This window comes from Dama dama, chromosome 15 (assembly GCF_033118175.1).
Source record: "Dama dama isolate Ldn47 chromosome 15, ASM3311817v1, whole genome shotgun sequence".
In the NCBI taxonomy this organism is placed as follows: domain Eukaryota; kingdom Metazoa; phylum Chordata; class Mammalia; order Artiodactyla; family Cervidae; genus Dama; species Dama dama.
Window position 1 is genome coordinate 87576173 of NC_083695.1, and position 25388 is coordinate 87601560.

The 25388-nt window shown below is 50.2% G+C and overlaps 1 protein-coding gene across 1 annotated transcript in view; it reads left to right on the forward strand.

Moving 5' to 3' along the window:
• The window catches only part of TACC2 (transforming acidic coiled-coil containing protein 2), a 201923-nt gene that overhangs the window by 150713 nt on the left and 25822 nt on the right, over positions 1-25388 (forward strand). Inside the window, exons 8-11 of the mRNA XM_061162812.1 lie at positions 3743-3879; positions 12544-13855; positions 17915-17975; positions 19093-19387. Of these exons, the coding sequence (XP_061018795.1) occupies positions 3743-3879; positions 12544-13855; positions 17915-17975; positions 19093-19387 (1805 nt within the window). The remainder of the gene's footprint in view (positions 1-3742; positions 3880-12543; positions 13856-17914; positions 17976-19092; positions 19388-25388) is intronic.

A 25388-nucleotide genomic window follows, 5' to 3' on the forward strand; every position in this document is an offset into this window, starting at 1 on the left:
CTGGTAAAGAATCCGCCTGCTATGCACTCCTGCATAGGAGACCCTGGTTTGATTCCTGGGTTGGGAAGATCTGCTGGAGAAGGGATTGGACACCCACTCCAGTGTTCTTGGGCTTCCCCGGTGGCTCAACTGGTAAAGACTCTGCCTGCAGTCGGGGGGACCTAGGTTTGATCCCTGTGTTGGAAAGATCCCCTGGAGAAGGGAAAGGAAAGGCTATAGACTTTATAAGAATATATCACACAGTGACCTTATAAAGTGAGTGAAATACTACTTTTCTCTGTGCATAGGAAATTCACATAAGATGCATTTAGAAAAATAGTTTTGTTGCTGGAAAGCTTTAGAAGCCACTGATGATAGTGTAAGACAGCACAGATTGTAGAGGCAGATAGTTCTAGATTTGAGTCCTGCACTTCCCTAGTTTACTAACTGGGTGGCCTTGGGCTAAGGAGTGTGCCTCTCTAAGCCATAGCTGTGTCATCTGCAAAATGGGCCTGCTCTCCAGTAGCGGGATATTTTTGTAGATTATAGAGAAATGTGCAAATGGCCTAGTTCGGTGCTTGATATGTAACAAAAAAGTTCAACATATGATAACTATTAGAATGCTCTTTATGCTGGAAATTAAAGTCATTATATTTCATGCCTGGCCATTAAGAGGTACACCTTTACACTATGGAAGTGCATATACCTTATTATATTTGCATTTATTTACATATTTACTTATGGAGAACCTAGTATTTGCATATCCTGGTAAATACATTTTCCTGTAATTTAGAGTCATTTTAGCAGACTGTAATGGCACATTTCTTTCTGACACAGCTTCTTGGCAAATTAAATTACTTGCTTTTTCATTTTAAAAACGTGTGGTGCCTTTGCAGAATAATTTCCCATACTTTCAGTTCTTCTTGTAGGAAAAAATAATTGTGCAGCCAAGGAGAGCTGCTTTCATGCACTGGGACTCTGGAATGCTGCTTTATGTTTATGTCCAGGCTCTTTGTGGGTGGACTGCAGAAATCCCTGCTCTTGGGAATGTTTCTGAGCCCCCCCTGAGAAACCGAATAGGGAGAAAAGAGCTAATTAAAAAAGCTCCCGTCCGCCTCCTCTAATTAACTTGCTCTCCACTCCTGGGGGAGGGTGTGAAAATATGAAAAGAGCGCACAGGCGGTGCTGGAAGTGAATGCCATTCTAGGGGTCCCTGGTAGCCTCTGGTGTTTTGATGCAGAAAAGGTTCGTAGTAAACAAGGTGAGGAGCCTCACAAGGAGCCTGGTGTACCCTTGCCCTCCCCTGACACTGCCTCCCACACGGGGCCCTGGTGAATAGTGGTCCCCTCTGAGCAGGTGTGCACGCTGGGCAGCTGCGAGCTGGGGAGACCTCATTGGAATTCAGCAGCTTGAATGCACAAGCGTTCGGCCCTCCCTGTCGCTTGCTTATGCTGCTGGGAAAGATCAGGGGCCCTTTGTGCTCTCAAGCCACACGTCTCCGGAGCCCGGGGATGCAGAAGCCGTGGGAAGAGCTCCCTCTGCATCTCTGCTGGGCGCTGGGGAAGCTCAGAGCATCCCTATCCCTGGCTGGTGGTACGGCTAAGTTTCTCGTGAGATTGTAAAGAGATTCAGAACCCAGACGTATCGGCAAAGGAATTAGGGGTGAAAGTTTGGGGACAGAAGCTGTTCTTCAGCGGAAATGGCTTTTGCCTCCTGGTGGACATGGGCCCCGGTGGAATGGGCCCGGTGGATGTGGACGACGGTAACCGGCAGTGGGGATTCCAGTCTGCGGGTCCTTCACGGAAACCCAGGAAAGAGGCAAGTTGTCTGCGTGCATATCTTCAACATTGCCCCCGATGCATGCAAAACCGGGGGCCAGGTCTATACCCAGAGCCCACCAGGCAGATCTAAACTACTGTTCCTCTTTGATGTTTGGTTGCATGACTTCTTTGTGTTTTTCACGCCAGTAAAGATTCTGCAAAAGTTCAGCTACCTAGATCTGTATTTGTCCAAACATGGATCTTAAATTCCCGTGCCGCCCCCACCCCCGCCCCCAATGAAAGCTAAGTCTTTTAATATTAATGTGTGTTTGTAAAAGTTGGCATGGCCCCTGTTGCATTTGTATAAATTAAGTCTTGTGAAGTTTGATAGTAAACAGGCTTCAGTTCATTGGATTCCCTCAAATGCAGCTCTGATGTTTCTGTTCACCTCTTTGTGTCCCTGGAGAGCTCTGTGGCTGGTTGCAGGAGTCAGGGTCCTTGGAAGGATGGGAGTGGGGGAATCTTTGGCTCCGATAAAGTGAGTCTCTGACAAAGAAGTTGTAAAAACATCAGTGGAGATTTTCTGAAGGAGACTCACCAAATGGCTCTTTTTCTCCTGTCCTGGCTGACTGCAGAGGGATTGGTTGGTCGTGGTGCTCTCTGCTGGCTGGCAGACGGTCTTTAGAAGATGCTGACTTCTGCGGAGGACACTGGTCCTTTGATCCTTGTGGATGTTCGGCTCTATGAGCGTTTCAGCTTTCACACGTACCTGATGCATTGCTCTCTGATTTATATATCTTCTGCCAAATTGCCTGCTGGTTCGCTTGTACCAGCAGCAATCCTAAGTATCCACCGTCTGGTTAATTACCTTCCTTGTTGCAAATAAATAAATGGCATTTTGGTCAACTTAAAATATCCTGAGATGGGAGTGAGCTCAGGTGATGCTGCTGATCCTCAAAGTGAGGTGAAGCCAGGCCCACGGACCCCCCCCCCTCCCCCGCCTCCTGAGCCGGTAAGGAGCTGCCCTCCAGCCTGAGGACACATGCCTGGCTCAATGCTTTGGGGACGCCTCATCCTTTCTGGCTCGAAATTGAGTCCCTAGTGGATGCTGGGTGATGAGAAGGGCTGGCTGCCCTTGATTTTCTCGAGCCAGGATAAGGCTTTTTTAGCTGTGTGAGCACCTTCCCCCTGTTACAGGGTGGCGTGGCGGGCGTTCCTCTGGGTGGGGTTTTGGTTCCTTTCTCTGGGTGAAGAATCCTTGAGAACAGTTGTCTCTGCAGACCAGCAACGGCGATTTTCATACTGCTAGGATCAGCAGGCTGTGCTTTGAGCTTTATTCTGACACATCCTCCACTGACTTGCCAGCTTTCATGCCTTCCTTCACTGACTTAACAGATGTTTATTCACTGCCTCCTGGTTTGGACTTGGGCATGCAGTGATGAAGAAACACAAGACAAAAAAGGCTGCCCTCTTGGCCTTTTCAGCTCAGTAGAGGAGAAATATAATTAACATGATTAGAAAGTGAACATCTGTAATAACAAGTTATGTGATGCGCTGGGGAAGGAACAGCAGTGGGAGAGAGTGGTGGGGTGAGGGGAAGAGGCTGAATGAGATTCCGCTTCATGGAGTGAGGGTCCTTTGAATGTGTTGGAACCACAGTTTCGCCAAGTGTCCCTGGGAATGCTTCCCTATCAGTTTGACTGAATTGATGCCAAGCAACACGTGCCAAAGTTGATCAAAGGATTCTACTGTTGTATTTGCCACTGAGGTCAGAAATGTGTATTTCGAGTAGAGCTGAGTTCAAAGACTCTGTCATTTGGGCCCAAAGCTGGTGATAATGAGATTCAGTCCTGGGAAGACTGCTGCTTCGAGGCTGGCCCCGGACCATTTAATTGGGCCGCGGGCCTGGTTGTGGTGGTCCCGGGAGGGGTCATTAGGCCGTGCACTGCTCCTCAGCCCCGGCCCCTGTCTAACCTGTGCTTCTCCCCATCTCTCTCCATCAGGAGTTCTGACTCTGAAGAAGCATTTGAGACTCCGGAGTCCACGACCCCCGTCAAAGCTCCACCAGCCCCACCCCCGCCACCCGCCGAAGTCATTGCAGAACCTGAGGTCAGCGTGCAGCCTCCCCCGGAAGAACCAGGTAACCAAGGGCCCGGCGCCCCTGGGGCGGTGTGGGAGCAGCCCTACCGCTGAGCCCTGGGGGACACTCACAGCAGCTCCTCTGGGGACCCGGCTGGAGGGGGGGCACCCACCCCCAGGGACTGTCGCTGGAGCTCTTTAGGTCATCCCCAGCCTCTGGGCCTCTCAGCGCTGGGCTTTGTCTTATGAGGTGAAAACAGAGGATGCAGGAATACGGTGGCTTATTTTGTGTTTGCTTTGCAGAAGTTTAGGGGTGGCCTCTGAAGAAATAGTGCATTTACCTCTGGGTGCCTTTCAACCAACCCCCAGAGCTGGGTTTGTATGGGACAGTGGGGTCTTGGAATTTTCTGGTGCAATCTTGGATTCTAATATCTGGCTCCTTAAGAGCACTGGTTCTGGTCACCCATCTGGCCTGCCTTTTTATTGAAGGACACAGGCAAGAGGAGAAGGGGACGACAGAGGATAAGATGGTTGGATGACATCTGACTCAGTGGACATGAGTTAGAGCAAACTCTGGGAGATGGTGATGGACAGGGAAGCCTGGCCTGTTGCAGTCCACGGGATCACAAAGAGTTGGACACGACTGAGTGAACAACAAAAGCCCACATTGGCTTGGGGATGATAATTAGTAAATGGGCAAGAAGAGAAAGTGATGGGTGGTTGAATCTATACAGGGGTGACTCCTTTATTCCTCATTAACTTCAAACTATCCAAATTTCCTATCACTTCCGCACATCCTTTCTTCCCTGGTGTGACTTAAAGAATTTTATGTACCTTTCAGATGCAGTGATTGCTGGGGGTGGGGGATGGGGGAGGACAGGACAGATCTCGGGCCCCACCTGACTGGTGTCATCTGTGGGCAGCCTCCAGTGACACCAGCAGGAGTGGGACCACCTTGGGCATCAGAGTTTAACATGAGGCCTGGAGAGAGATGGAGATTGCCAGAAAGAACCCCATGAGCTGGTTTGGGGCCAGGTGGTCCCAGAAATGTCCACGCAGGCTGGCCAAGGGACCACATGGTCTCAGAAATGGCCCCCCCCCAGGCCAGTTGAGGGGCCAGGTGGTGCCGTCTCCAGAGCTGGACTGCCTCCTCTGGACCCTGAACTTCAGACAGCCCCACTCTGGCCTTCCTTGGCTGCAGCCCTGACAGTAATGTCTGTAGAGCTGAGATTCCCCAAACCATGTCCTGGATACCTGGGAGCAGCCGCTTCCTGGGCCCACCCAGTCCCCTTCTTCTGTCTTATCTTCCCGAAGCTGACTGTGCCCATGTTTGAACCCTTTAACTGAGAAGGAACCAAGTCTGGGGCTGGGACATACGAGTGGGTGTCCACACACCTGTGTTTGGAGGCTGCCCCTGGTGAGGGATGGAGGCTGGGGAATGGAGGAGGGGGCCAGTGTCCGTTCAGACTCCTGCCCTAACCAGGAGCCAGGTGAATGGCAAAATAAAAGGCCATTTTGACCTTGATGTTGGTCTTAGAAAGAAATGGGTGGGATCCATTCCACCCGCTCTGGCTTCAGCCTGGCCGTTGACTAAAGGCAGACACTCCAGGGACTTTGTTCCTAAGCACATGTGCTCCCTGGTGCTGGGGGGAGAGGAGGAGACACCTTTGCTGGGATCCTATGAATACAGTTTTCATAGTCTCCCTTTTCTGACAGCTATCAGTTAGTAGTACCGGATTCGGCGCCGTTAGTCTAGGTGCTAAGCTCTAAGAGGGTGATGATGGAAATTTATTTGATTTTAAGGTGGGGAAGACACATGTAAATCTATGGCTGATTCATGTCAAGGTATGGCAAAAACCACTACAATACTGTAAAGTAATTAGCCTCCAACTAATAAAAATAAATGAAAAAAAAAAAAGGTGGGGAAGGAGCAGGAAGGGCTGCTTATAGTTCTCAGAGAGTCTTTTGCACCCCTGGGTTCTCTCTTGCATATAGTAAAGTATGTAAAAATTCCATTTCCTACAATATCGTAGAAATTTCACCCTGAGGTTTTAGTGGAAAGTGGCTGAATGACAAATACATTTTAATCCTTACATCAAACATCCAATTAAGAACAAGTGATCCTTTTTTATGGGTGTAATAAGTTCATATTCTGCATGTGTGGGATACCTTAGAAAGGATGTTAGAAGGAGAACGAAGGCCTAAGACAAAGTGTGGTCCATCCTTGAGCATCACACGGCGTCCCAAGGGTGGTCACTGCTGCCAGCATGTGTGTGTCCTCTGGGATTTCCAGTTTTTCATGTCCCGATCACTTCTGGGGATGGTTTGCCACCCCCATTCTTCAGCCTGTCTTTGTTCCTCCTGCATACTTCGTTTTCAGTAAAGCAATGAACAATCTCCATTCTAACATACACACACACACTCAAGCACAATACCCGCCCCTGGCTTAGATGGCAGTTTCTGAAAGATTGAATATTATGGAGGATTAAGAGAGACCCCCCGCCAGAAGGGGTTGGAGCCATGCATGGCCATGAGTCACAGCCTCACAGACCTTTTGATTGCACCGGTTGGAGTCTGACTTTATGCTTCTCCTCCTTGGAAAACTACAGTGAGGCTAAATGTGGATTATACAGTGAGGACGCTGAAGGTCAGGATTGTGTCTGCCTAAAGTCCCCTGGCTTGAGCTGCACAGAAGTCTGTTTGATTTGTTGCATTCATTTGAAAGATCTGCTTGTCCCTTCTGTGGACATCATGGGACATTATCCAGAGTGGGGAGGTGGCCGTGCATGCCTGTGGAGGAGAAGAAAGCATCCTTCTGGGAACCACAGGAGAGAAAGGGCAAGAGGGGAACATCTGTTGTTTGGTTTGCCTCTGCGAAGGGCCTGGGGTGTTGCTAAAGGTATCAAGAGAACCTCAGGAAATAATAGATGAGACCTTTGGCTGTGAACAAGGACATGATTTTTCCTCCTGGAAACTTATATTTTGCAAAGTAATCCATCACTTTATTTTGGGCTTTGCATGATTGTGCGCCATGGGACAGGAGGATGGCGGAGACCCTGGTGGCCACCTTGCCTCTGCGGCTCTTCTGGGCTGTGCCGGGATGTGGCTTACCTGAGTCCAGTTTTCTCATCTGTAAAATGAAAAGAGTGACCCATTAGTCCTCTAAGATCCTTTCCACTCCGACTTCTCATGCTTCGGCAATCAGGACACTTGGTTGCTGTAGGGTGGCTGCATTATTAGAACTCAGGACTGGCCATGGAAGGACATAATGATATGTCCCATAATTAAACAATAGCTCCATTTAGCGTCCGCCATGTACCAGACCTGTGCTAAGTCATTTGCATGTTTCATCCCAGCTCGGATTAGGGAAGGATTCCCCAGGGCTCCAAGCATCTATGTGTGGGGCATCTCACCACCTGCTTCCCAGTAAGATGTGGGAATAAACCCTATAAACCGTAGCCCACTGGTTCCTCTGTCCATGGGATTCTCCAGGCAAGAATACTGGAGTGGGTTGCCATTTCCTCCTCCTGGGGATCTTCCCAAACCAGGGATTGAACCCACATGTTTCGGGGCTCCTGCGTTGCAGGCAGATCTTTACCACTGAGCCACCAGGGAAGCCCTTATTAACTACAATTGATTATTATTCATATGTGTAAGTTAAGTCACTCAGTTGTGTCTGACTCTTTGCAACCCCATGGACTGTAGCCTACCAGGCTCCTCTGTCCATGGAATTTTCCAGGCAAGAGTACTGGAGTGGGTTGCCATTTCCTTCTCCAGGGGATCTTCCTGACCCAGGGATCGAACCTGGGTCTCCCGCATTGCAGGCAGACGCTTTACCATCAGAGCCACCAGGGAAGCCTCATTATTCATATGCTTGGAGGATGTAGAGCTGTGCTCCCTCTTTACAGGACCATTTCCCTTTTGAACTATTGGATGAAGCTAAGCGTCTGAGGGCAAGGGTGCCTTGTGTTAGCACCTTTGTGCCTCTGGGCCCGTGGATTCCTGCCCAGGGTGAGCTCACAGGGGGTGGGGGGAGGGGAGAGAAGTGCAGAGCAGCTGGCGGAAATGCTCCAATTAGAAGCGGTCAGTGAGGCTAAGTGATGTGACCTTTGAAGACAGTCGGGGGAGAGAAGGAGACGTCGGGGGTGAGTTCATATTGAGCAAAAGTCATGTGCGATACAGACAGAAGATGCCCGTTGGCAAGTCAAGGAGGACTGGGGACATCCTGACCTTGGGCTTCCGGCCTCCAGAGCTCTTCATTCAGCCTGTGGATTTGTTTTGGTGACCTGAGCTGGACTGCTGCAGCTGGGAGCCACCTAGCGAGCCTTTGAACGTCGTGAAACAAGGATGCTGACTTTGTCCTCAGACTGAGCCAGAATCTGGAGCCAGGGCAAGCGTTGTCCAGGTCTGCCCTGGTGGGGTGGATCCCTCTGGGGTCCTGACCTTCCTTACCTCTGTGTCCACAGCATGCCTCCCAGTGGCTGACATATAGTAGGCACCCAGGTTATTTGATGTATAGGAATGCGTGTGTGTGTGTGCTCAGTCCGATCCCGTAGACTGTAGCCTGCCAGACTCCTCTGTCCATAGGATTTCCCAGGCAAGAATACTGGAGTGAGTTGCCATTTTCTTCTCCAGGGGACCTTCCCAACCCAGGGATCAAACCTGCATCTCCTGAGTTGGCAGGAGGATTTTTTACCACTGAGCCACTAGGGAAGCCCCAATATATAGGAATGAATGAATACATTGTCTTCGTGCTGATATGGTGTGTGAGCATTTAGAAGTCCAGTGAGGGTAACTGGGAATCCAGCTGGCCCACACTTGCTGTGGGAAATCAAGGCCTGAACGTGGCAGTGGCCCATTGCTCTGGTCCGGGGCTTCTTCTGAAGAGAGCCGAAGGGCCTTCTCAACCAGGGGTTATTGTGCCCCACCCCAGGGGACATTTGGCAATTTCTAGACAAGGACGACAGAGGATGAGATGGTTGGATGGCATCACCAGCTAGATGGACATGAGTTTGAGTAAGCTCCAGGAGTCAGTGATGGACAGGGCGGCCTGGCGTGCTGCAGTCTATGGAGTTGCAGAGTCGGACACGACTGAGTGACTGAACTGAACTGAGACACAGTTTTGGGCTTCCCTGGTGGTTCAGGCAGTAAAAAGAATCCACCCGCAATGCAGGAGACCCAGATTCAATCCCTGGGTCGGAAGGATCCCCTGGAGAAGGGACAGGTTACTCAGTCCAGTATTCTTGCCTGGAGAATCCCCATGGACAGAGGAGCTTGGTGGGCTACAGTCCATGGGGTTGCAAAGAGTTGGACATGACTGATCAACTAAAGCTTTCAGACACATTTTTGGTTGTCACAGTTCAGGGTTGGGGAGGGTGAAGGCATCTTGTAGCAGAAGCCAAAGATTCTTCTAGATATCCTGCAATGAACAATATTCCTCCCGCCCCACACACACACTGAGACAAAATACTTACCATCATGACATGGGCACAGGGCAGAGGCTTAGAAACCCTGCACCAAGATTCGATCTCCTGGCCCATGATGATTTAATTATGGTATGTCACGTCTAAAGAGGAAAGCCACGTTAGGCAGTCAGAGAGCTTTTCTTCTGGGGAAAAGAGTGAGCAGATGGTTAAGCTGAGTATCTGCTGCATGTTCCGTGGTTTGGGGAGAACTCCTGACATCTGAAGGGCCTCATAAGGCTGCTGGGGTGTGCCTAGTAGCCTGAGAGAAAGCAGGCCGGCAGTTTTGGCCCTTGCTTTGGAAATGATGGGAGGCACTGAGGTTCTTTCTCCTCCCACAAGGCCCACTTGAAACAGCAGGTCCTCTTCGTTCCCTGGTTCTTCTGTGCCCTCTGTACTGTGTGGCCAGGGCAGGAAGAGGAGACAACTGCTGATGGAAGGAGGATGCAAGTCTCTGGAGGAAACTGATTTTAGAAAGGAGGAGGGAGGGGACATCTTCTTTTGAGATGAGCATGAATCAGGAGTGTTTTTGAGACATGGCGAATCTTTTGGCGGAAAAGGTTGAAAGGTTCCATCTTCTAGGACATCTGCTCCAAGTAGGGCCTGGGGTGGCTTTGGATGCCGAAAAGAAGGGAAGGGTTGAAACCATGATTGACGAACAGACCTGCTTCCAGAAGGTCATCTCAATGCAAGAGGCATTTATTCAGCTGGCAAGAGAAAGTGTGACAGGTCTGGGGAAGATAAAAGATAAATCAGACCAGCTCCTGAACTCAAGAGGCTAGACGTTTCCTTGTGTTGTCATCTCCCGGGCAGCCCTTCATCTCCTGGGGTTCTCTGCCAAGTGCTCACCGCCTTGGAGTTGCAGCCATGAGTGTGAGCGGCCCTGAGAAAATCTACAGTAAGAAGCCAGTTCGGGTGTTAAGTGAAAAAGAAAGTGAAAGTCGCTCAGTCATGTACAACTCTTTGTGATCCCTCTAGGCCAGAATACTAGAGGGGGTAGCCTTTCCCTTCTCCAGAGGATCTTCCCAACCCAGGGATTGAACCCAGGTCTCCTGCATTGCGGGCAGATTCTTTACCAACTGAGCTCTCAGGGAAGCAAGCATCTCCCAAACCTTGTTCATTTGTTGGAATGAGGCATTAGGGCAGCCAGATTTAGCAAACAAATGTACGGCGCATCCAGTTGATTTAGAATCTTAGATAAATAATGAGTGATTGTGACATGTTTATGTAAAAAACATATTCGTTTATCCAAAATCCAAATTTAACTGAACATCCTATGTTTTATCTGGCAACTGTTCCAGCAGGGGATGGGTTGGGTACTGCAGGATATAACTGTTGTCAGTGAAACACACTTTGGGAATGCTGGCCCAAGTCATATATACGCTAGCTCTCTCTTTTTTTCCTCTTTGGCTTCACTGTGCAGCATGCAGGATCTTATTAATAGTTCCCTGACCAGGGATCAAACCCATGCCCCACCCCTCGCAGTGGAAGTGTGGTGTCCAAACCACTGGACCAAAGTCCCTGTGCCAGCTCTTTAATTCCTTCTTCTGCAGACCACTTTGCAATGTTTGCTCCCCTTTATCTATTTACACATGTTTAGTTTTCTGGCCAATCGTCTTCTGGCATCTAGACTGCCCAGGGTCTCTGTGAAGCCAGAAGTGCATGTGGGGCATCACAGGGTGCAGGCAGAACCCAGGGCAGCCGAGACAAGGCCAGGCTGGTTGCATCCCTGTGGAGCAGCGGGGCCATGAGGTGATGGACTATCTCTTGACCAGCATTTGGAGCATCCACATGCCTGTGTGCTCAGTTGTGTCCAGTTCTTTGCGACCCCATGGACTGTAGCCCGCCAGGCATCTTTGTCCCTGGGATTCTCCAGGCAAGAATACTGGAGTGGGTTGCTGTGCCCTCCTCCAGGGGATGTTCCCAACCCAGGGATGGAACCCGCATCTCTTCTGTCTCCTGCCTTGGCAGGTGGATTCTTTACCCCTAGCGCCACCTGGGAACCCCAGAGCATCCACAGCATGTTTTAAAATAAGAAGCAGCATCCTTGGCTGGCATTGGCTGAGGGGGCCGAGAAGCTGGGAGGAAGCTGCAAAACATGGAGAGAGAATGGATGAGAGGGAGGTTGAGAAGAGAGGCGTGGCAGGTAGGGTTGGAGGGAGAGATTTCAGTGGGTGCCTAGAGTCGGGACAGGTGGCAGATGCATAAGCTTAGTTCTGCAGTTGCCTGGGGCCTGCCCTTAAAGGCGGTGCATACTCTAGAGCAGGCTGGATGATGATGGCAGCTAATATTTACTGAAGGCTCACAATGTTTTACCTGCATTATTTCTCTGTCTTCCTTTCCTGCTCCTCTCCTTTACGTTAGCCGCACTGGCCTGTGGTATTTCTGCAGCACCCCATGTGTGGACCAACCCCAGGGCCTTTGCACTTGCTGTTTGCTTTGCCTTAGATGCTTACCCCCAGATATGCCCACGGGTCACACCTTTACTATGTTTCTCATCTTGGATTAAATGTTTTCTCCTTGAAGGGCTTTGCCAAACTACCTTATTTTAAAATTGCAGCACTCCTACCCTGACTTTCTTTTTTTCCTTAGCACTTACCACCATCTGACAGCCCATACATGTTACTTGTTTATTGCTTCTTGACTGTCTTCTCGCTAAAGAACCTAACTTGCAGGAGGGCAAGGAATTTGTTCGTTATGGAGGCCCCAATGCCCAGAAGGGTGCCTTGCTTTGATCTAGCACTTGGTAAATGTGTTTTAAATTTTTTTAATATTTGTTTTTTGGCTGTGTCAGGCCTTAGTTGTGGCACACAGGAGCATCGATGTTCATTGAATTTTAGTTTTGGCATACAGGTTTTTTTTTTTCTTCTTCTTTTTTTAAAGTTGCAGCAGGAGGGCTCCTTAGTTGCAGCATGTGGGATCTAGTTCCCCAGCCAGGGTTCGGAACCCTGGGCTGCCTGCACTGGGAGTGCAGAGTGTTGGCCACTGGACCACTGGGGAAGTCCGGGTAATGTGTTTCAGATGACAGTGTTTAAAGGTATCCTTTAAACAGCTCTTATTGCTCTCATTTTACAGATGAGAAAGCTGAGGGTCTGTTTGTCCAGGGCCTGGAGCTGCCTGGTGAGAGCAGGATCCGTACCCAAGCAGCGTGCGCCTTGAGGGGTGGGCGGGCTGGCCTGGGGCTCTGCTGTTGGAGGGTGGTGGTCTGGCACGAGATGACTGTCCCGTATCCCTCACTGACGGCTTTGTCTCCGCTCCCTCAGGATGCGGCTCTGAGCCCGTCTCCGTCCCCGATGGCCCCCGCGGCAGCTCCGTGGAAGGCAGTCCTTTCCATCCCCCGTCACACTCCTTCTCCGCCGTCTTCGATGAAGACAAGCCGATAGCCAGCAGCGGGACTTACAACTTGGACTTTGACAACATCGAGCTGGTGGATAACCTTCAGACCTTGGAGCCTCGCCCCTCAGACCCTAAGAATCAGGACTGCAAGGTGAACTCACGGAGGAAGTCCACGGACTCCGTCCCCACCGCTAAGTCGACGTTGTCCCGCTCGCTCAGCCTGCAAGCCAGTGACTTTGATGGTGCTTCCTGCTCAGGCAGCCCCGAGGCCACGGCCCCGGCCGCGGATGCATACAGCGCGGGTTCGAGCAGTGCTTCCAGTACCCTTAAGCGAACTAAGAAACCGAGGCCACCTTCCTTAAAAAAGAAACAGACCACTAAGAAACCCCCCGAAACCCCCCCAGTGAAAGAGACGCAACACGAGCCCACCGGAGAGAGCCCTGACCCCAGCGAAGAGAATCAAATAGCCGACACGAAAACAGAACCGGCCAGGGCGGAAGGTTCTAGATCAGCCTTATCGGAGGAGGCACCCCTAGAACCTGCTGCTGCCCCCAAGGCGGCCTGCCCTCTGGACTCCGAGGGTGCAGAAGGGGCTGTCCCCCCAACTTCTGGGGGTGGCAGAGTGCAGAACTCACCTCCCATTGGAAGGAGAACCCTGCCTCCGGCCACGGTCCCAGAGGCAGTGGAGGTGACCCCATCAGATAGTGGGGGGCAAGAGGACTCCCCAGCCAAAGGCCTCTCAGTGAGGCTGGAGTTTGACTATTCTGAGGACAAGGGTAGTTGGGACACCCAGCAGGAAACCCCGCCTCCCACCAAAAAGATAGGCAAAAAGCCGGTTGCCAAAATGCCCCTAAGGAGGCCAAAGATGAAAAAAACACCCGAAAAACTCGACAACACCCCTGCCTCGCCTACCAGGTCCCCCGCTGAACCCAATGACATCCCTATTGCGAAAGGTACCTACACCTTTGATATTGACAAGTGGGATGACCCCAATTTTAACCCTTTTTCTTCCACCTCAAAAATGCAGGAGTCTCCCAAACTGCCCCAACAATCCTACAACTTTGACCCGGACGCCTGTGATGAGTCCACTGATCCCTTTAAGACGTGCTCTAAGGCCCCCAGCTCACCTTCTAAATCCCCAGCCTCCTTTGAGATCCCAGCCAGTGCCATCGAAGCCAATGGAGTGGACGGGGATGGGCTGAACAAGCCCGCCAAGAAGAAGAAGACGCCCCTCAAGACGTAAGTTCAGGGGTGCAGGTGGTATGGGCAGAGGCGGGGCTGGGCACTGGCTGTGATTGTTGCTCACTCGGCTGGAAACCTGGGCTGCCCTGGCACCCCCCCCATTTGCCACAGTGCCACCGTGTTTGCATCAGGGTACCTGTTGTCATTCCGCTCTGCACCCATGGTGGTGGCGTGTCCCATCCTCCCATCCCTTTGGGTCTAGAGTCCTTGACCTCTTGCCTCAATCAGTTAGTGGTCTAAAGCTTTACTTGTTGCTGAAGACCTGACCTTGAACTTCAGGAGAGAGTGGGGGAATCCATGGAAATGGAGCAGCCCAGTGGTGGCCTGGTCAGTCTCCCTGTTGGTGATTTAGCATTTTCTGTTTAACACATGAATTGCTTTTTGAAGTGGCCTGGAAATTAAGGGATCCACCCTTTAAAATATTGTTAAAATTTGTTTCTGTATTTGTTTCTGCCCTTTAATGAGACATTAGCCCATTGGAAAGACCCTGATGCTGGGGAAAATTGCGGGTAGGAGGAGAGGGGATGACAGAGGATGAGATGGTTGAATGGCATCACTGACTCAATGGACATAAGTTTGAGTAAACTCAGGGAGATAGTGAGGGATGGGGAAGCCTGGTGTGCCGCAGTTCACGGGGTCTCAAAGAGCTGGACACGACTTAGTGAATGAACAATAGCAAGAAGCCCAAGAGGCAAACGCAATAGACTCAAGAAGCCCCCGAGTGAGAGGCCTGGTCTGGGCCCCTTCCTGTACCCCATCTACCCTGTAGGAAGCACCCATGTTGTTTCTGCCCCTTTATCTAGTCATCTTCATAGATGAGAGTCCACAGGCCCTGTGGATCCAAAAAAGATCAGTGGAACCTGAAAGGGAGAAGTGGTCCCCAAGTGGTCCCCATAGTCTCCAGGAAGCCGTGAGTGATCAGCTGTGCTGTCCAGACCCTGGCCAAGTGGATTGCTCTTGATACACGTGTCCATGCCTCTGGAGTTCAGCCCAGGTTCCAAACTAGATGGCTGCAGGTCCATCCTCGGGGCTTTGGTCCAAGTGTAGTGTGGTTTGATGCTTGGAGCCTTTCTCCTTGCTCTCAACTGAAGTATCATCAATAATTTGACCAGAAAACCCAGCTTCTGGTGGCATCTCAGCAGAACAGACCATGACTGCCGGCCCCTCTGAGTCTGCCTGTACAGATCAAGATAGGGTAACCTGTTTACCTCTCCTTCTGCACCCCCTGCCCCCGCCCCCAAGCATATGACATTTGAGAAGAACCCGAGGCTTTCTGAGAAGATGGTCTCTAAGCAGACTTTGACTTTGGGTGGTGGTGGATGGGAGACAGTCCTGGCCGAAAATGTGGACTTGGTTTTTTTTTTTTCAGATCAGCGGCTAAACCAGGCCTTTCTTAAAGATTCCCTAGAATCTGTGTTGGAAGCTTTATTTTAAGGCACAAACAGGAGAAAATGGAAATGCCCACACCACAAAGCCATTTCTCTCATTTTGGGGGATGAGTCAACTTGAAGCCACCACCTTCTCCTTCCCCACGAGACAGCTTGGTTTTATTCTATTCTGTTCTGTCACCAGAGCTGACTGTGGTCAGGGAAGCCTGCCTGTCCCCAGGTCTCACCTCTGGTGCAGATGGGTAGGAGTCCTTCACTGGGGTGGCAAGGCTCGGAGCCACCAACACTTTAGGGGATAATTGGAACCAAGGGAGGAAGGTGTTCTCTGACAGCTCCTCTCCAGAAAGCTGGGATGTAGCCCCCACGCCCAAGCCGCACACTGGATGGCTGTTGTATCCTAACCCCTTAATAACCAGTCATCTGCAGATTTATCTTTTTTGTCAGTTCCTTCTGTCTGTCTCTCTTTTTCTTTGTCTTCTTGTCTTAGGATGGTTGAAGATGTGATGTCTGTATGTTCTCTGTTGTAAGTAAATTTAACGGAATCTGCCTCTTATGCCAAATGTGCTTTTTCCTGCCTTTGCTTTTGCTTCCAAGCTCTTTTTTATTTCCTTTCTGTGGCTGCTGCTTACATATTTCTGTGGCGGGCCTGGGAATGACGGGGCATGGGGCTTCCCAGTAGCAGAGGTTATTTGTCTGTTTCATAGTGATTAGCATAAGTAGAACTGCTTGGCTGTGAAAACGTGATTATCCAACATCTGCCTGCTTGTCAGGAATGGAACCTTTTTTTTTCCCCCTTGCATATTGAATGTCTTCATCTGAAACCCATACATTTTTTTTTTTTTTAAACTCTCATTCCATGCTTCCATTTTAAATGGGACAAGTAGGCGATTGCTTTCAAAGTATTGTGGCTTCACCTTAAAATAACCATCCAGTCGGACCACAGGCAGGAACTGCTGTTGCTTGTTCTGGCTACATGTGAAGCGGAAACATTTGGGCTGTTTCAAATTGAGACTGATGGGAGCCCCCTGAAATGCAGGGTGAGCTCAGGGTGGAGCACACGGCTGTGAGGGCCATCGCCGGGCCATGCCATCTGGGGGTTGCCTTGTTGAGGGAAACAGAGCAACAGCTCGGACCACCTCTGTGCCTGTACTGCTGTGCGTTCTGGGCCGTGGGAGATCTTGCAGGCCGCTCCCAAGGGCCCACGGACAGGCATCTTCTTTGCCTCAACGTCTTTCCAAGAGAAGCTGGCCTGGTCCCAGGCTCCCAGCAGCCTTGGGATAGAGTGAAGTCTCTCAGGGTCTCTTCTGCCCCAGGGATTTCTCCAGTATTTTAGAGCCACTTAGCAACTGTAAAATACACAGTTGCATATTTATATGCATGAATAAATATATGCTTCAAGCTGTAATTGCACTGTTCGCATGACAGATGCCACAAATGCTCTAAATAACCATTTATAGTATTTCTTTCATAACTGAATGCCATTGTTGGAGGGTTTTATCTGAGCAAACACAAGGAGGAACTTGGTGTCCAATTGCTCTGTCCATGTAGTTACTGTCTAGAGCAGGAGAGGGGGAGGGGGAGTGTAAGATGAGGGGACCCCCCCCCCAAGCCCTTGCCTTGCTGGGGGCCAGACCAGGCCACTGAGGGGCCCGAGACCAGGGGGCAGAGGCCGGTCTACAGGTGGAGAAGTCTCCATTCTGATTGTGGAAATGACCCCCCTGATCACCCAGTGGACATAATGGAACCATCTATGCTAAAAAATCCCTTCCTTCTGACTCTTTCAGGAATCTGAGCGGATGTCTCTTTTGCTTAGGTCCTCCTCTCCCTCACCCTCACCCCCAGTTATTTATATGAAGGAGAAAAAAGCGACCAGAGTCGTTAATGGTGATTAGGAAAGGCTTTTTTTTTTTCTTTTTTTTTTTTTATGATCTCGTCTCTGAAAAAAGAGTTCTGGAGTTTGGTTGCACAGCAGTGTGTATGTGCTTCACTGAACTGTACACTTAAGAGTCTTTGAGATGGTAAATTTTATGTGTATTCTACCATAAATGGAAAAAAAAAATGATGTCACCCCTAGCCCTGCCTTTAGTCAGAATCCCACCCAGAAGGTCAGAGGTGCGGGAACCCATTAAGCTCAGAGTTCCTGCATGTAGGAGGGAATCTTCCAGTTCCCTCCGAAGACCCAGACCTTCCCTTCCTATTTCCGCACGGCTCCTTCAGCTGTTTGAGTGCTGTGTCGGCTGGGTGTTCTGGAACTCCTGTTCCAGAGTTGGCTCCTGTTCATGGGTGTCATGAACTCACATCCCCTCCCCACCTGAGTTGGTTTAGACCCTCCTGGATGAATGCAGATGTGTTAATCTGCTCACTAGATTCTGCTTTTTTAAAGTAAGAACATCTGGGCAAAGTTAGCTTCACTTTCTGGGTCAGCTCTCCACAATGGCATGTCTTCAAAAGACTTCAGGCTTGATGAATCCTTCCCTCGAGGGCAACAGTATCTGTTAAAAAATCAGAATGGATTGTCAGTGTGGACGTCTTTCAGTCGGTGTGGGGGTGGTGTGGACGGGAGGGTGGTCTGGGCCAGATACTCAGCAGTCACACTGTGGGCCTCGGTCGGCTCTGGAATGTTCCGTGCCTCTGTCCGTTGTGTTTACATTTCTCATTTTGTTTCCAGTGACACGTTTAGGGTGAAAAAGTCGCCAAAACGGTCTCCTCTCTCTGATCCACCTTCTCAGGTATAAATATCCCTTGATATTTATCATTTTATCACTCGCCCGGGGGTGGGGGGGAGTCAAGACTGATGGGTGTTTATCCCCTACTAGTCAGTTGCTCATCACGGCCATGTTTCCAACACCCTGTCCTTGTCTCCTTCATGGAGGGTCCCTCAGTGTTTGCAAGACTTGGTTTTGATCACTTCCCTTGGGGAAATGTCAGAGAATGTCCGCAGAATTGGCAGATGCCCAGGAAAAATGTTAGTTCTCTGGGAATCGTGCTGGTCCGTTCTGGCCAGTTAATCTGCTGAGAACATCCTTAAATGTCAAGTTGAGGAAGTCTGTGGAGATAAAAGCATGTACAGTGAGAAAGAACGAACGTGCGTGAGGAGCACTGGATTGTGTAACCAGCACCGCACTGGGGCGGAAAAGGGACTCCATCCCCTAAAGAAATGGGGGCTGGGCTCTTTCTTCATACAGCTCCCTGTCTGTCTCTTACCAGTTCCTCTCACCTTCTTTACAGACCAGGAATGTGTGTCAGGCCATTCAAGGTCATAAAACAAGCAGATCTCCTCTGTCGCCCTCATCCAAGCCAGTGAGACCCCAGCCAGGCCAACCCTGGCCAGGGCGGGGCTGCAGAGAGGCGCCCAGCCCCACCAGAGGGGTCTTGGGTCCAGTACCACGTCTGCTGTAACATTTTTGGGTTCCACCCTGCCCTGCTTAGCTGCACACCTCTGTGGAGATGGGGCTGAAACTCACTTTCTCTACCTCTGGTGTCAGGCATGACAGTTGTTGGGCGGTGCCGGTGGTGTTGATGTCCAGCCCTTTGTGGGCATAACACTATAGTTGTCCTAATAAAAGTGCCAGTTGTAAAATTTTTCTTTGTTTTTCTCAAAGTGAATGAGCAGGAATGTCTCAAATAATCAAAACACAAAATCCTGATTCCTTTTTAAACCCATGGCCATCACCCCCTGAAACAAGCCATCAGAAAAGGAAATTCATAGAGGAAAGAATTTGTTTCCTTGGAACTGTTTTGAGCAGAGGAATGTGACAGGGTCCCGTCCTGGGTAGAGGGGTCCAAACCCTGGGGGTGGGCGCAGAGATGGGACGAGAGAAGAGACGGCTTCCCTTCTCCCGGTAGGACCCTACCCCCGCGGCCACGCCGGAAACGCCGCCCGTGATCTCGGCAGTGGTCCACGCGACCGACGAGGAGAAGCTGGCGGTCACCAATCAGAAGTGGACGTGCATGACGGTGGATCTGGAGGCTGACAAACAGGACTACCCCCAGCCCTCGGACCTGTCCACCTTCGTGAACGAGACCAAATTCAATTCACCCACGGAGGGTAAGCAACTTGGTGGCCAGCTGGACTCCCACCCTGCCTTGGAGACCACTGCCCCTAGAGAGCAAAAGGCCAGGAAGGAAACCGCCAAGCCAGGTAACTGTTCTGTGGATCGCTGCCTCCCGGGGCTCCCCGAGCTAGGCTGCCTGTTAACACAGCCTGAGGCTTGAACCCAGCTGTGCCTTGAGCTGTAGGCACCTGCTAAGAGCTAGCAGAGCGCCCTCTAACACCTGGCCCTGGGCTCCCCCGAGCTTTGTACCTTCTCAGCTGTCTGGCTTCTGTTCCTTGAGGATTTTGTGTCGAATGCTCAGCTGGGTAAACTGGCCCGGGGGCCTCTCGGGGTCCCCACAGTTCATTGGCCCCTAGGGACCTCCCACCATGTGACCAGCACCTTCTGCTCAAGCCCTAAACCAGAGGCTCCCCCTCGACTTGCCAATGAGAACCCTGGGTCCTTCTCACAGGCCCTAGGCGTGTCACTTACATCATTCATATCTTCTTCCCCCTTAACATGTACCGACTTGCAGCTGTCTGCCTGGTTCTTTGGCTTGAAAAATCCATATATCTTAAGTCGGCAACTAGAACCTTCCAGGGAGGGATATGATGGTACCCTGAATTCCTAGTCCTCACGGGGCCTGTCCTCCACCCACCTCATGTGGGGCTTGTGAGCCTAGTCTTGAGCCGTCATTCCAGTACTCCGGGCTGTCGTTGATGGATCTAAGTTTCCCTTTCTGAGATCTTAATTTCTAGCAAGTCTTAAAAACTGAGTAGCATTCAGTATGAGGACAATCATACAAGGAAACCCTGTCTCCACTTTTTTGCTGCTAATAAGGAACCGTGATCTCTATCAGGCCACTTCCTGCCCCCCACCTGGGTGGAGCAGGGGTGTAACCAAGGAGATTTTTAAAGTTTATTGATTTTTAATTGGAGGAAAATCGCTTTACAATATTGCGTTGGTGTCTGCCATACATCGGCATGAATCTGCCGTTGGTGTACGTATGTCCCCTCCCTCTTGATCCTCCCTCCCACCTCCTTCTGAAAGTGAAAAGTGAAAGTGTAGTCACTTAGTCATGTCTGTCTCTTTTCAACCCCATGGACTGTAGCCCGCCAGGCTTCTCTGTCCCTGGGATTCTCCGGGCAGGAATACTGGAGTGGGTTGCCATGCCTTCCTCCAGGGGATCTTCCCAACCCAGGGATCGAACCCAGGTCTCCCACATGGCAGGCAGATTCTTTACCGTCGGAGCCACCCCTCTAGCTTTTCACAGGGTGTCTGATCTGAGCTCCCTGCATCATACAGCAGATTCCTACTGGCCGTTTTATCTGGTAATTTACACGTTTCCATGCTGCTCTCTCAGTTCATCCCACCCTCTCCGTCCCGCACTGTGTCCATAGTCTGCACTCCATGCTTTTGTCTCCACTGCCGCCCTTGTAACTTGGAAAGCTTCCTCTGGAGGCTCTTCTTGACCCGGGGCCTGGGTGGCCTGCTGTGTGCCCTGAGGTTTCTGAGTGGTACTGTGAGAGCCATTTCAAGTCTGGGGGAGACTGTGGATGCTTATCTTATGACAAGCCTTTCTGTATTTTGATGATGAAAGACTTGGACTTCAGGGCATTATATTTTCTGAACAATGGAGGCTTTGTTTGGCTGTCGGGTTAGCCCTGTGGCCGGGGGCTTGGGAGGCTTAACAGTGACCATCTTACTCCACCGTGACCCTGGGGGCCTGGGATCTGGCCTCAGCTCTACTTCAGCCCTCCTCTTCCTCTGCGCACAGACCCCTGGGCCGGGAACCCCACTGGTCCCACTGGACGGGACCCCCATCCAGCCCCTCTGCGGTGGCTGCTGCAGGATGCCCCCCACCTCCTTGTCTCTCGGGCTTGTCCTGCCCACTCCCAGCCTTTCCCTGGACGTGGCCCCCTCGCTGCCTGTCCTCAGTGCCTGGTCTGAACCTACTTTGAGGTTGCTTGATGCGGTAACAATGATTCGAGTGCATCCCTTACTTCTCCACTAGATTGTGTGTTTCTTGACAACAAGAACCCTATCTGAGTCAGCTTTTCCCATAGCACCATGAACACAGTAGGAGCTGAAGACAGCTTTGTGGGAAGAAGATAGAAGGCTAGGCACTATACAGTGTAGTGTCCACATAGTCTGATTTTTGCATCACTCACCTCCTGTGTGAGGGAGATGGGTGGAGTGTATGGACATCCCAGAAGCAGCAGGGGTAGGTGAGGACCAGCGGGGACCTGGCCATTTTGATAGCTCCTACTGGTTCACATCTCTTGAGGTTTAATCTGTTAAATGTTATAGAAATGTACAGAAGCCAACCTGAGCTTGCCATTGTAGACAGGAATCAAAAGGTATATGTGTTTTGTGGTATGTGTATGTGGTTGTATTACCAGGAATCAAATAAATACGTGCATTATTTTAATAGAAAATAGAAAATCTCTGGGTCGGGACGATCTGTATGAGAAGGAAATGGCAACCTGTGGATAGGGGAGCCTGACAGGCTACAGTCCAGAGGATTGCAAAGACTTAGACATGATTGAGTGACTAAGCACGCAAGAAAATAGAAAGATCCTAATAATACATTTTAAGCTAATAGGTGCTTCCATCAGTGGTGACATCCATTGCTTCATCTTCAACTTGGAACGAAGACCACTCACTAGCTCACTGACATATTCGAGAATTGTTTTCTGCAAAAAATTTTACAGATAGGTAAATGTGTAAGTTTGGAACAAAACTCTAGTAAATCTGCCTTCTTAGAAAAGGACTGTGAAGATTGGGGAAGCCCTGCCCGTAGTTGTAACTGGTGGGCGATGGGAAATCCACTGGACATGGAATCCAGAAGAGCTGCAGTTTCAGGAGGTGTGGTCTGTGTCCATCTCTCGGGTGTACCCGTTCCCTCCAGCAACTGGACGTAGAAACTGATGGAGACCTGTTCTCGAATTGTCCTTCCTGTTCATGAGATCACATCTGGCCACACCAGACGTGTACCTGGTGGCGGGGGGAGCAGACAGAACCTGTTTTGTTCCCCAGACAGAACCTGAGAGCGGAGGATCTGAGCTGTTAAAGATTTGCTCAGTGATGAAGGGTTCATCCATGAAGGACCAGGTTTGCCCGACTCGAAGGGCCTCTTCTTCCCCACCACAGTCTTTATGTGACCGTCTTTCAGGCTTCCTTTCGTCAAGTGTAGAATGAGGGTGTTGAACTTCCTTACCTGGGTCCACAGGAGATTCAAATTGTCTTAATATTCCAAAAAACCTGAATAGACCTAGTTTAGATGGATGCCTAGCTAGTTAAAATTGCAAGTTTGGGGTCTATAAGCACATCAACTCTCTGTGGTGACACCGATAGTCTCCAATTGCTTAAAACCGGAGCTTGATGATCAAACATTTTTCTTTGAACCCTTGCTTAGCAAATGCCATTTTCTAGGGCGGTCTTTTGAAAAGTGATGCCTTGAAAAGAAACTTAGTCCGTGTGGTTCCCAGGGATGAAAAGTTTAGGAACCACTGGGCGACAGAGCCTCCGAGATCTCCCCTGTCTCTGGTCTAAGACCCTAAGGGAGTAGTGGCTTTAGATTCACAGATCTGGATGGCCCATTTCTAGGGCATCAGCCTCTCCCTTCTACATCCATTAGAGGGGAAGGTGTCCTCAGGAGGAAGCCTAACCTATTCTTCAGTTCAGTTCAGTCGCTCAGTCCTGTCCAACTCTTTTTGAACCCATGGGTTGTAGCACTCCAGGCTTTCCAATCTATCACCAGCTCCCGGAGCTTGCTCAAACTCATGTCCATCGAGTCCATGATGGCATCCAACCATCTCATCCTTTGTCATCACCTTCTCCTCCCATCTTCAATCTTTCCCAGCATCAGGGTCTTTTCCAATGTGTCAGTTCTTTACATCAGGTGGTCAAAATTTTGGAGATTCAGCTTCAGTGGTGGGCACCGTTGCCATTGAGATCAACAGACATAGAGAAGGGCCACCCAGGAAAATCTGAGCAGTGTCCTTGTCCCTTTCTGAAAGCCTCTTCTTCACTCATCACGTATGTTAAAAGTTTCAGAAATATTAGCAGTGAGCAATAATAGACCTTGTTGCAATCCATTACCTTTTGCATGACCAGCTGTGGGGCTTTACATCAATTCATTTTATCCTGTAAGATGTGTGCACTTTGAACTCCATTTTATGAATGAGTCAGTAGGCCTGGAGAAGTCGGTGAGGTGGCTTCCTTGATCCTGGGAATGACAATCTGGACTCAGCTGCATCCTTCTGGCTTCTGCTTAGGCTCCTTCTGGTCCTCTTGCAAAGCCCCAACAAGGAGAGTCCAGTGGGAACAGCAGTCCAGCCCTCTCATGGCGCACTGCCTTCAGAATGACAGGACCCATCAACAATAACGTCAGGCCTCTTCAGCTCAACGCAGCACGTGCTTTAGCGAGCTGCCTCTTAGATGTAAAGACATTGAGCCGCTTGGTATGATTGCTCTTACCTTTGCTGGTCTGCCAGCTCTGTGTAGCATGATGTAAAAATGGCGCTAAAATTGCATGTGGCTTCCCTCTCTGAACCTACCCTCTGAGGCTTAGAATTTAAGGCAGATGAGTGAGATTTTGAAAAGCGAGTTGAGTAAGATGTTTTCTCAAAATATCTGAGAACCTGGGACTTCCCTGGTGGTCAGTGGTTAAAACTCCACGCTTCCACTGCAGGGGGGCAGTGTGAGTTTGATCGCTGGTCGGAAAAGTTAGATCCCCACATGCCACGTGGTGTGGCCAAAAAACAAAAAAGAATATATCTGAGATGCTCTTGGCAGGTAGGAAAGAAGCAGATAAATGAGCTCAGTGACCTGAAACTCACCCAGATCTGCCTCCAGGAAAATGAGTACAGATTCCAGGTGGGACACTGAGGCGAGCTGGTAACCAGAGCTAGTGCTGACCCGGGGTCCCAGGGCCCGGAGGATCTCCACGGTGGCCCCCAGCTTACTTGGTGCATCCCGGGTGCTCTGTGCCATTGTAGAGCATGTTTGTGTGGCGGAGGGGGAGGCTTTCTGTTAATTCAGTCAGGATAAAATCATGCCTTGGCCATAGCAGTGATACCTTGGAGGACGAAAGAACTGATGCGTAGTATCTTCTCCACTTAGTCTTTAGCAGAACAATAAAAATGAGCGCTGGCATCCTCCAGAAGAGGCCCTAGGAGGCCCTCTGTCCTTCACTGTCCCCTGCCTTTGGCAGATACTAAGTCTTAATAAATGAACGCTTCTGTGTCTTTGGTCGAGGCAGACCCCGGGGACAGGTTCACAGCACGGTTACAGACACAGCTCCTGCCCAGCCTGCAGTTCAGCTTAGTCTGTGTTCCTCCCCAGGGACGCACAAGTCAGCGCCTTCAGGATGTGTGAGGTCCTTCTGGCCATTAATCCACAAAACCATCTCCATTCCCATGAGCAGGTCACGCCTGCCAGAAAGATGCATTTGCTTCATCCCAGAGATTCCTGAAAAGTCATCCACGGGGTTAAGTACTGGAGTTTATTCAGCCAAAACCACACACACTTGCAGGTTTTGAGAAAGTCTTTGAGGAAGTCCCTCATTATTTTTTTGGCCTTGCCTCTCGGCATGCAGGCTCTTAGTTCCCTGGCCGGGGATTGAACCCATACCTCCTGCAGTCTTAACCGACGGACCACCAGGAAGTCCTGGATATATATAATTTTAAAGCTCATATTTAAAGGATCATTTTAAAAGGATCCCTTCTATTGAATATGCTTATGAATATGTAGGAATGAGGGACTTTAAACCAGAAGAACTGCTGCTATTTCTGTTTATTTTTTATTTAAAAAAATTAAGGCATTGGGCTTTAGGGATTGCCATTGACACTCCTGCTTTCTGAGTGGGTCATGTCACGTCTTGCTTTTCTTCTTAAGTGTAAAAGAGCCCTCAGGTAGCTGTGGATTGGGGTTTTTGCAAAGATAGGGTCCTCTTCTGTCTTGTTCACTACTGTATCCACCGTGCCCTGCACAGTCTGAGGCACTTAGTGGGTGCTCAGAGTCCACTCACCAGACAGGGACTTGGCTGGAGTGGCAGAGCTGGGTCTCCACCTGTAACTGCCTGGGAGCCGAGGCAGGCAATGG